Genomic DNA, 12087 nt, shown 5'->3' on the forward strand with positions numbered 1-12087 from the left:
GAGCCCCTGCCTAGGTAATCAGCACAGGCTCCCCACTGGCCTTCGAGGCCCCGTACAATGCTGCCTGCCTTTTCCATGGGCCTTTAAGACACACTTGGGGCTCAGCTACCTGTTCCATGGTGTGCTTCTATGCTTCCTATAAGTCACTTAGCTCTCTATACCTCAGCTGCTCATTTGCAAACTGGAGATAATGACAGGACATCCTATCACATATGCCTCTTCTGATGATTAAGGAGACAGTGTCTATAAAGTGTCGAGCAGAATGCCTGGGTCAGTAACTCTTGGATGTGACACCTTTATGACCTGGCCAAGGTAAACTGCCTCTGACCTCCAAAATGTCCCATGCTTTGCCATTTCTGCACCTTTGCTTCTATTACAGAAGAAGGGGAGAACAAAAGAGGGCAAGGGAACATGCTTGCTAGCTAAAGGGGGACGGTCCAGGAGGGCTTTACTTTGTTTTTAGGTCCTAGAGCCCCTAGTGAAGCACTATTTGGCTGCAAAATGGGAGTTGACAGATAGAAAAGCTGATAAAACGCAGGTGGAGGAAATATGAGAACAGGATCTTGGCCTGGAGGAAGAAGGCAGGGAGGGGATTCAGAGCTCAGAGGTCCTCCTAGAGGCCACTGGGCAGGAAGTGAGGGTGAGGCAGAGAGATAAGTCTGACAGGAAGCTGAGGGAACAGAGGAGTTGCACCTGAGAGCCGCAGGAGGATGAGGTCCTCAGTGGACGGGGTGGGGAGAGAGAAGATGGCCTCAGGAGGGTGGCGAAGGTTGGGAAGGCCAATGGGGGAGGGCAGCAGAGAGAGACCAAGGAGTGCCATGCATGCCCAAGGGCTTCTGGAGGTGGGAGGCAGGGAGGGGATCATGGCGGTGAGTGCACCGGAGAGGTCCTCCAGCCCAGCTCAGTTACGGGTGAACCCGCAGAGGACCCATGGTGGACCCCTTCAGAATGGAAGATGAGCGAGGGAGGCAGTGGAAGGACAAGGGGGCACTGGATTGATGGCTTCTAAAAAAGGACAGTGGTGACCACTAGGCTGGACAGAGGAGGAACTGAGGCCTTAATGGCGGAGAGTTTCAGGTCATTAATAAGATCTAAGAGCACGCTTGGTAGGCATGACAGCTGGGGGCTAGAGACGTGTGGCCAGAGAGAGAATATTAAAGCTGAACATCCCAGAGGTGTGTTCACCAAGGTGTACCAACAGCCCCCAAAGAACCCCCGTGCCCATTTACAGCCACTCTCCATTCCCACTCTCAGCCCTAGGCAAGCAGCAAGCTTTCTGTTTTCATAGATTTGCCTTTTCTAAATATTTCATATACATGGGGTTAAAACATGTGGCCTTTTATGTCTGGCTGCTTGTACTTGGCATAGTGCTTTTCAGATGCACGTGTGTTGTGGGATGTGTTAGCACTCTGTTCTTTTTACTGATAAATAGCATTCCACTCGTGGACATGCCACCTTTTATCCATTCGTCACTTGATGGACATTTGGCTTATTTCCAGTTGTGGTTATTATGAATAATACCACTATATATAATACTGCTATAAATAATACTGCATATTTGAATATAAGTTTCTCTGTGAACATATGTTCTCCTTTCTCTTGGGTATATACCTAGGAGTAGAATTGCGGGGTCCTATGGTAATTCTGTATTTAACCCTTGAAGAAACTGCCAAACTATGTCCAAAATGTTCGTACCATCTTTTACATTCCCACCAGCAAGGCAGGAGGGTTCCCTTTGCTCCACATCCTTGCCAACATTTGTCACTGTCCCTTTTATCGTTATAGCCATTCTTGTGGGTGTCAAGTAGTATTTCATTGTGGTTTTGACTTGCATTTCCACAATGATCAATTATGTTGAGCATTAAGCATCTTTTCACATACTTATTAGCCATTTGTATACTTTCTATGGTAAAATGCCTATTCAAGTCCTTTGCCCATTTTTGGATTAGGTTGTTTGTATATTACTGAGTTGTAAGAATCCTTTACATATTCTAGATACAAGTCTTTTGTTGGATATATGACTTGAAAATTATTTTCTCCGAATCTGTGGCTTGGATTTTCATTTCCTTAGTTATGTCTTCTAAAGAGCAAATATTTTTATTTTTATTTATTTATTTTAAGACGGGCTTCGTTCTGCCACCCGAGCTACAGTACAGTGTCATCATCATAGCTCACTGCAACCTTGAACTCCTGAGCTCAAGCGATCCTCCTACCTCAGCCTCCTGAGTAGCTGGGACTACAGATGCACACCACCATACCCAGGTAATTTTTCTATTTTTTGTAGAGACAGGTTCTTGCTCTTGCTCAGGCTGATCTCCAACTCCTGGCCTCAAGGGATCCTCTCACCTTGGTCTCCCAAAGTGGTAGGATTCATAGGATTACAGATCTGAGCCACTGGTTTATGTTTCAACTGAGCCAGGTGAGAGATGATGAAGAATTAGGAGTATGAGGTTTGAAATCAGACAACATAGGTTCATCTGAGCTGTACCACTTGATATCTGTGTGACCTCAGGAAAGTTTTAAGAAGTCTTTTTTTTTTTTTGAGACAGGGTCTCATTTTTTTGTCACCTGGGGTAGAGTGTAGTGGTGTCATCATAGCTCACTGCAACCTCCAACTCCTGGACTCAAGAGATCCTCCTGCCTTAGCCTCCCAAGTAGCTGTGACTACAGGCATGTGCCACCACACCTGGCCTTAACAGCTCTTTTTGATTCTTTCTCAGCCACTAACAACCAGATGTTTGAAGCCTCAATTCAAACCCTTCCCATGAAGTCACATACCTTGGTCCATCCAGGAAACTGGATAAAGGTATCCTGGGGCAAGTCTGGGATCCCACTGAAAATGGAGAAGTTCCCCACATAGAAGGCCGGGAGCGTGTAGTTAGATGAGCTGTGGGCTTTACCACGGTAGCTGTCATCCTGGCCATCCCAGCCCCCCAGGTGGCTGTATACTGCATCCTCGGTGTCTAGTGGGAAGATCGTCCAGCCCGTGAGGATACTGGAGTTGAGGGTCAGGTTAGAAACCAAGCCCTAAAAAGGAGAAACAGCACAATGAGCTGGAGAGGAAAGGAAAAAGGCTTCTCATGTCTCTGCATCTCAGCCCTCAACTCCTGGGAAAAGCAAACCAGGATACAAAACACCAACAGGAGATGAGACTCAAACTATGTGCACATCGAAGTAACATGGGTCTAGCTTGAGGCAGAACCACAAATCCTTGGGAAGAGATGTATTTCCCAAACTATAGCTTTCTCTCTCCATTGGAGGTCAGGATGTCTCCATAACAGGGCCAGAGTTTCTGCTTCTACAGAAAGGGGGCTTAGCTGTCACAGGGTCTGACCTCGAATCCCCCAGCCTTCAGTGTTCGGTGCAGAGCCATTGCTAGAGTGGAAGAAAAGATGGAAGCTGAGGAATGGGACGAGCGAGTGGGATATTCACCCCACTGCAGAGGGCAGGAGGGGGACGGATACAGCCGGGAGCGAGCCCTGACCCGCAGCACCTCAGCAGTCCTCACAGGGACGATCAACCTGAGCCCGCTCACCTGCTGTGAGGACCAAATGAGCTAACAGCAATGAGAAACTCTGATATCTGTAAAAGGATACGAAGGGTAAGGATGGTGATGGCAAACCTTAGACTTGTATTGGGAAGTTGCTCTGTTGTTCCACAGGAGCCAGGGGCGGGGGTGTCCGTGGCAGCAGCCACAGACTGGCAGCCTATGCTCCCGGCTCATCTAACTTCCCCTTCCCAGGCTTGTATGTGGGGAATTCTCCACTCCCGGCGGGACCTGGCTGGATACCAAGTCTCAACCACCCATTTAGTAATTCAATAAACATTAACTAGGCAGCTGTGTGTCAGGCTCTCTGCTTGGCACTGGGGACCCAGAGACTACATGACTGAGTCCTAGTCACTCCACGGTCAGCGTGGCCTGTGAGAGCCTGGCAGGAAGGCCAATCATTACAGGCCGAGCACAGGGGTTTATGAGAGAGACATTCACACTGGAGGCAGAGGCGGCCGGCGCACAGCCGTCTTGCCTCTGAGCTGCCACTGAGAGGGTCAGGAAGGAGCCCCAGACACCTGTCCTGCCCTAGACTGGGGGTGCCATGGTTCCCTCGATGAGGTCTTCGGTCCTCGGGAAGATGGTGAGCTACTCTGGGGGGAGCCTGCATCTCAACATCTTTGCATTCCCTGAAGCACCTTGTAGAGCATCTAGCACAGAGTGTGAGCTTAACACGTCTGGTGAATAATGCTCTAAAAATATTTGTTAGAAAAACATGTTTGGACTAGACACCTGGGCAAAGGGTAACCAACAGAGGTGAGAGGGAGTGTACTAAGGGAAAAGGCTTTCTACAATTCAAGAGTTCATTATGGACCAATCGTCCAAACCGACAGCACAGGGCAGACTGAATGTTAACCTGGCTTTGTTGGCAAGAGTGCCTTCAGAGGACCGCGTGGGATTTTTAAGCAGAGGAAGAGCACGGTGGAGTAGCTTCCTCCTTCCGTTTCTTTCTACAGGATGAGCAATCTCAAACACAAGGGAAAGGTTCTGTTTTGCAAAGCTTAACTTTCTCATCACCTGGGGAGGAAAATAGCTCTTCAAAATAACTCAACTTCTAGGTTGCAAGACAAATCAGATAGGTTCACTCTTCAAACCTTTTGTGTGCTTTTACAAATTGCCTCTCTGATGCTAACTGGCTTGATTGTGATGATCATTTCACAATGTATACGTATATCAAAACATTGAGTACCTTAAATAGGAAAAATAACTTAAAAACTGCTGCTATGTTAATGGGGTAGAAGGAAAGAGTGTATGTGTGAGGGTTTGTAAATAGATACACGAAATCTTCCCCAGACTGCGTGGGCATAGTCTTGCCAACCCTTGAACGTCAGTCCTAGCAGTGCAGCCCCTCCTACCTTAAAATCATTGATATATTTGCCGTAGTTCACACGTCCCATGTTCTCCACCAGAAGGTCCAGAGTGGCCCCAGCCTTTCCCATTATGTTCAGAGTGATCACACTGTTTCGCTCAAGGATTCCCTGGGGGACCTGTGGGTTCAAGGCCAAATGAGAACAGAATTGAGAGCAAGAAGATCAGCAGGGGAAAAGGCAGCATGCTGTTCATTCAGCACTCACTTCCCTGCCTTGCAGTGTCAGACTTGGTAAGGAATGCTCTGACGGCTCCTTAGCCCAAGTCACTGGCCAGGTTCCCCCAGCCGCTGCTTCCTAGCTGGGAAAATTGCCAGACAGCTCAGAGCATGGGAAGGTCTAGGCTGGTTTCCTTCGCCCTGAAATGTTTTACTGTTCATCTTCATCTTTTTTTTTTCTTTTTACATAGAACTGTGGTTCAGAAGGAACCGTGCATCTATCTTTAATGGAAAAAGGTGGAGGCAAAATGCCAGGGGAGGATTTCTAGTAAAGGGATTGCATTGTGTTCTCACAGCACAGATCAGTCATAAAAGAATAGCTTCTAAACAACATGGAGAGCTGAGACAAAATCAGATAAACGAGATAAAATCAGAGAGTTAGGTGGAGTATTCTCACCTCAAAAATACTTGATATGATACATTAACCATGAAAATTATATAACAGAATGAGGAGCAACAGCAGGTATTTTATCAGCAACATAGTCCTAATTTTCTTTTTTTTTTTTTTTTGAGACAGAGTCTCGCTCTGTCACCTAGGCTACAGTGCTGTGGCATCAGCCTAGCTGACAGCAACCTCAAACTCCTGGGCTCGAGCGATGCTCCTGCCTCAGCCTCCCGAGTAGCTGGAACTACAGGCATGCACCACCATGCCCGGCTAATTTTTTTCTATATATTTTCAGGTGTCCGATTAATTTCTTTCTATTTTCGGTAGAGACGGGGTCTCGCTCTTGCTCAGGCTGGTCTCGAACTCCTGAGCTCAAACGATCCTCACGCCTCGGCCTCCCAGAGTGCTAGGATTACAGGCGTGAGCCACTGCGCCCGGCCATGTCTTAATGTCTTAGAAACTCGCTCCCACTGAAATGAAAGCTGCTGATAACAAGAGAATAGAAATATTTGAATCTTAGATTTTCTAAACAAATTTTCTTGGTTCAGAAAATCTTTTAATGTGTTCTTTCCTATGATTCTTTCAGTGAGAGGAGTGGAAATCCTAAGATGTAACTGCATTTTGTTATGAAACAAAGTTCTTTGTGCATTTTAGTACTAATTATCATAAGCAATCTTTCAGAATATAATTTCTCATGCGGGATAAAGGCACAAAGTTCAATCCACTTTGATTAGTGGCATGTACAAAACTACACAGGAAATGTCCTTTGCTTAAGGAGTGAAGAATGCCTGGGAACATGCTGTGGTCGCTCAGAGAAGGATGGTCTTGGCTTCTGAGAGGGTGGGGCCTCGAGCAGAGCCCTTGTGGTTAAAATGGGGGCGGGGTGTATCCCAGGCAAATGGTGCATTCCTGAGGCCACATAGCAAGTGGGGCACAGCTCAGGGACATCAAGAAGAGAGATGGAGCCTGAGGTTGAAGAGGTGAGCAAAGGCCTCGAATGCCAAGCTAACAAGTGCAGACTGCTCATTTCCCCTTGGGGCAAAAATGCACAGTTCAGAGAAGATGCTTACCCCATCCACAGAGACATAGGCCCGATCATGGACTCCATTGAGGGGTGAAGAGAGAGGTGTTGGGCTGCTGCAATCTTGAGGAAGTGTTGTTCGGTACAGCACAAACCCAAAATACTGGTTAGAAAAAGATTTAAGAAAAATGTATCACTCTTGCTGTTCATTTAAAGAGAACTTGGTTACCCTTGATTTGTATAAAAGTGACATTTCAAAAACCATAAAATGAAAAGCTTCCCCCCACCTCCAGGAAAATTGAATCTGAAAAAGGAAAACAAAAATTCAATCTTAAATTTTTAGATCACAGAATAACTATCATAATAATAAAATGCAATGAACCCCAAAGAGTGTCTTATCAAGGATCCCTTTCCCACAGAAGACACTGGACCCTGGGCGAGTTAAGTCATTTGCCCAGGGTTACCCAGGTGATTATATTATATATATATCAAAAGTTGTGGATGTTAACTCAAAAAACAAAACCAAGGAAAACCACCACCATCAACAACAAAGAAAACCCTAAGACAAACAAATATCAACAAAGCCCAGAGATGAAGTTCTCTGCCCAGTAAAACATACTGCAGGTTCTTGGGCTAAATCTGCTCTGACACACAAAACAAAGAGTCCATAAGCCAGGCCTGGTGGCACATGCCTGTAGTCCCAGCTACTCAGGAGGCTGAGGTGGGAGGATCGCTGGAGCCCCGGCGTTTGAGTCCTGCCTGGGCAACATAGCAAGACCCCATCTCTAAAAAAAAAAAAAAATTAAAAAAAAAGAAAGAGTCTATCAGAACTGTTTAAAGTAGAGGAACAGGGTAGAAAAAGACAGTTGAGAAACTAGAGTATAACCCGTCCCTAATCAGAAAATATTTTTAAATGCTGACAACCCTAGTCTAAAAGGAAAGCCTCCAACAATCCTCCCCAGCAGTTATACCACCCACAGAACTGTAGTTACTGACTTTGCCTGTTTACTTCCTGTTGTGGACATTAGTAAGGGTGAGCTGGGACAAAATCCTGGATTTTTTCTCTGTTCCATGCTGGATCTCCATCTGGATTCTCTTCTAAGAGTCCTCTTCTCAGGAGAGACTTAGGAACAGTTTCAGATCAAAGAAGACTAGAGAGACAATATAACTAAATGCAATGTGTGATCACAGATTGGAAATTAGATTGAAAAAAAATTAAGCTATAAAGGACATTACTGGAAGGACTAGGGACACTTGAATACAGAATGTATATTAGATAATAGGATTGTATCAACATTAAATTTCTTAAGTATGATCATTGTCTTGTGGTTATATAAGATAATGTCCTTTTTCTTAAAAGATCTATGGTGCAATATTTAGGGGTGATATGTCATATGTCATGGTGTTGACAACTAACTCAAATGGTTAAAGAAAGAAAAGCAGTTGACTACACACACACACACACACACACACACACACACGGAGAGAAAAATAAAGCAAGTGAAGCAACTGTTAACAACTTAGGTGATAAGTAGATGGGTGTTTGTTGTAGTATTCTTTTTTTTTTTTTGAGACAGAGTCTCACTGTGTTGCCCGGGCTAGAGTGCCATGGCGTCATCCTAGCTCACAGCAACCTCAAACTCCTGGGCTCAAGCGATCCTCCTGCCTCAGCCTCCCGAGTAGCTGGGACTACAGGCATGCGCCACCATGCCTGGCTAATTTTTTTTTCTCTATATTTTTAGTTGTCCAATTAATTTCTTTCTAATTTTAGTAGAGACGGGGTCTCGCTTTTGCTCAGGCTGGTTTCGAACTCCTGAGCTCAAACAATCCGCCCGCCTCAGCCTCCCAGAGAGCTAGGATTATAGGCGTGAGCCACCGCGCCCGGCCTGTTGTAGTATTCTTGCAACGTTTTTTATATTTGAAATTTTCCAAAGTAAAAAGTTGAGAAAAACTTTTAAAATAAAGATGGGGCACTGCCTAGAGATCAAAACAACACAGATATACAAACTCTAAAAACAAAGATGTGCTCTGTTCTCTTCAAATGCAGGAAAAAGAATCTCAAATAACCCAGCCTACCAAGAACACAGTCCCTATAGCTGCAGGGCCCAACCCCCTGGCTGCAGACGGTACCAGTCCGTGGGTGGCCTGTTAGGAACCAGGCTGCGCAGCAGGAGGTGAGCGGTGAGCAAGCGAGCGAAGCTTCGTCTGCATTTACAGCCACTCCCCATCGCCCGCATCGCTACCTGAGCTCCACCTCCCGTCAGATCCACGGTGGCATCAGATTCTGCATTATGGTGAGTCTGTATAATTATTTCATTATATATTGCAATGTAATAATAATAGAAATAAAGTGTACAATAAATGTAATGAGGTTGAATCATCCCAAAACCATTCCTTCCCCCGCCCCAGCCCCGCTGGTACATGGAAAAACTGTCTTCCATGAAAACCGTCCCTGGTGCCAAAAAGGTTGCAGACTGCTGCCCTGTACCACTGAGCTAACTAAGAAGGGACAAATAATTAAACTGGTTTTTTTGAGTATTAAAATAGTGATTTTCTACTGATGCCTAATATTTAATAATAAAGATTAATTAGGGCAGTCAGTGCACCCGATTTATAACTTGTACAGAACTACGTTGAAGCAGGCTGAGCTACTTCCTGCGTGAGTGATAAGAAATGAGAGGGTGGGGGGGTGGCCACAGGAAAGATCAGCCCATCGTGCAGCACTGGAAACCTCACGTACCTGGGGTCTGATTCATCTGCTTACCATGCGGCCCCTTCACTCCGAACAGGCACTGCAAAGCAGGCCAGAAAGCACAATTTTGCACGTAGAAAAAAGGTGAAGTGTTACCTTTGAGGGCCTACCTGTTTCACCTGGATAAATGTCAAGGGATAAAGGCTTTTTATGGGCCCAGAGGGACACAGAATGTCCAGAGCTGCCTCCACCGTCTTTAACTGAAAAGAAACAAAAGTAGCGTTCACTCTCTGCCACCCCTCACTGGTGATCAGAGGCGGGGGGTATCATTTCCAATTTACCAAAGACACGAGTGGAAACCCCTAATTAGACCTAAATTGTTCACATGTCACCTAATGCTGCTTCCCAGTCACCTTCAGGCCTCTCCATCCACTCCCTAAACTCTCGATGAAAGATATAAATGACAGCAGTCTTCAGAAACATTTCCAACACGCCTATTCAGAAATAAAAATACAACCTGCTGAGAGATCTGTAAAGGCCCCTAAAATGAGTGAAAACCAAGGCTCAGAGGCCGCCTCCTCTGTAAAGCCTTCCCCAACATCCCTGCAGTGAAGTAACTATGAGGTAAAAATAGTAGAGGCAAATTACACTAAATGAGATTAGATATGCTACTATTATGTCACCTCAATACTTCATAGTTACTTCACCTCCTCTGAACTTGTCTGTAGCATATTTTCCATGCCCGTATTGTTTATCAGTTGTTTATCTTTGTTGTCCTCATCAGAACGTCAGCCCCTTAAGGGTAAAATAGATACTCTGCTCACCCCCAGTGCCCAGAACGTAATACACACTTGATAAATACTTATTATATTCAATCCAAAGGACTGTGTATTCTTGCAACCCAGGATACTTATTCTGACGCAATAATAACAATAACAACAGCTACCAGTCATTGCCTGTCCACATACTCCAGTTGAGACAGACCATTTTACACACACTACCTCATTTTTTTTTTTTTTTTTTGAGACAGAGTCTGGCACTGTTACCCAGGCTAGAGTGCAGTGGCGTCATCATAGCTCACAGCAACCTCAAACTCCTGGGCTCAAGTGATCCTCCTGTTCCAGCCTCTGGGGTAGCTGGGACTACAGGTGAGCGCTACCACGCCTGGCTAAGTTTTCTATTTTTTGTAGAGATGGGGTCTCCCTCTTGCTCAGGCTGGTCTTGAATTCCTGAGCTCTAGTGAACCTCCCGCCTCGGCCTTCCAGAGTGCTAGGATTATAGGCGTGAGCTACCACGCCCGGCCTATACCACCTCACTGAATATTCACAACTACCCAGTCACCTTTGAGGTGACAGTGAGGCAGGCATTACTGTCCTCAGGTTATAGAGGAGGAAACAGAGACTCAGAGACGCTCACTTGAGTGATGGCAGAGCCAGGATTTGCAGTTGGGTTTGGCTCCCAAATCCAGGGCTTTCCACAACATGATACTGATTAGGAATTTTATAAATAGTTCCCATGGTTACTGTGCTGATGTGCTGCACAGAGAAAAAAATCTTAACTACAGTTCCATCAAGCCAGCCATTCCCATGGGTGTTTTCTCACCTGGACAACTAAAGGAATTCAACTCATGGTAAAAGCTTTTATTCCACATAACTATGTTCTACATACATTCAATTCAGTTATATACTGATTCGTTATCTTAAATTGTATACATTTAGTCAACAATGAAAAGCCATTTCTGTGCACCCAGTTTTCCTTCACGGTAAACAGAATGTGCTTCTGGTACTAAGGTAGTTTTCTTTTAGCAATTTTGTTGTTTTCAACATTTGGAGTTATTTTCTGTAGCATAAAAATAAATTTCTCACAGATCTACAACAAACAAACCAACACTTTCCTTAAGTAGCTGAAGCAATGAGCAAGTAGAAGGCGCTCCCTTTACAAGTGTGGTTGAAGTCTGATTAATCTAAAGAGAGATTCCTATCAGGCAGAGAGACCACACTCTTATAGAAGGCAGCACCTGTATCTGACACTACGTGGAAAATGTTAGAAGAGCTCACCCCACTAACCATCATGTCAAAGGGCTTCTCGAGTGGAAAAATTATATAATCGTCATGTTTGGCATTTTGCTTAAAGATAAAAACTTATGATGCTATTTTAGGATATCAAGATTCTTAAGAACTAAGTAACTGCTCATGTTTTTTTCTTTTTTTTTCCTTGTGAGTTAATATGTGTAGGAGTTAGGGATTATAAAAGGGGAAAGCCTGAAGACACAGAAGGTCAAAACAAATCGAGTTTGGCTTACGTCAATCCTTCTGACTATTAAATAGAACCTCTGCTTTTTATTTTTCCCTAGAAAACAATGCTTGTAACTCCCATTTATGATTAATTTCTAGCTCCCCCCCTTATATCTCATATGCCATATGAACCACAGATCATAAAAATAAGGCCATCATTTTGAGATGGAGGGGAGTGTATAATTTAAGGCAGAGACCTAGCAACATGCTTGTGATTTTTGGGAGCCCCTTTAAAAAAAGTGAACTATGGAAAACAGCCTCTCTAGCCAGAACAATGAGGTGGCATGTAATTTCCACAAAGGCTCCTGGCACTGCGTTTGACAACTGATAACTGAACCCAAATGACCTGAATGATCTAAGAACGCTACCACTCCCGCTCACATCCCATTTGCTCATCTGGTCAATAAGCGTGTGTATCTTCTCACCTCCATCTCGCCATTTACCCGAAACATCATCTACCCTATCAGGCTCGCAGACACAGATTCACAGAAAAATAACGAACCGATTCCCCAGCACAGCACTTTCACTCACTGCTGCTAAACTCCACTTCCTCACTCCCA

The 12087-nt window shown here is 44.9% G+C and overlaps 1 protein-coding gene across 1 annotated transcript in view; it reads right to left on the reverse strand.

The window, feature by feature from the left end:
* Positions 1–12087, reverse strand: part of GLB1 (galactosidase, beta 1) — a 130668-nt gene that overhangs the window by 14961 nt on the left and 103620 nt on the right. The window contains exons 11-14 of the mRNA XM_012646865.1: positions 9404–9493; positions 6591–6704; positions 4906–5037; positions 2779–3027 (exon numbers count right to left, since the gene is read on the reverse strand). Of these exons, the coding sequence (XP_012502319.1) occupies positions 2779–3027; positions 4906–5037; positions 6591–6704; positions 9404–9493 (585 nt within the window). The remainder of the gene's footprint in view (positions 1–2778; positions 3028–4905; positions 5038–6590; positions 6705–9403; positions 9494–12087) is intronic.

This window comes from Propithecus coquereli, unplaced genomic scaffold (genome assembly GCF_000956105.1).
Source record: "Propithecus coquereli isolate 6110/MARCELLA unplaced genomic scaffold, Pcoq_1.0 Scaffold251, whole genome shotgun sequence".
Lineage (NCBI taxonomy): Eukaryota > Metazoa > Chordata > Mammalia > Primates > Indriidae > Propithecus > Propithecus coquereli.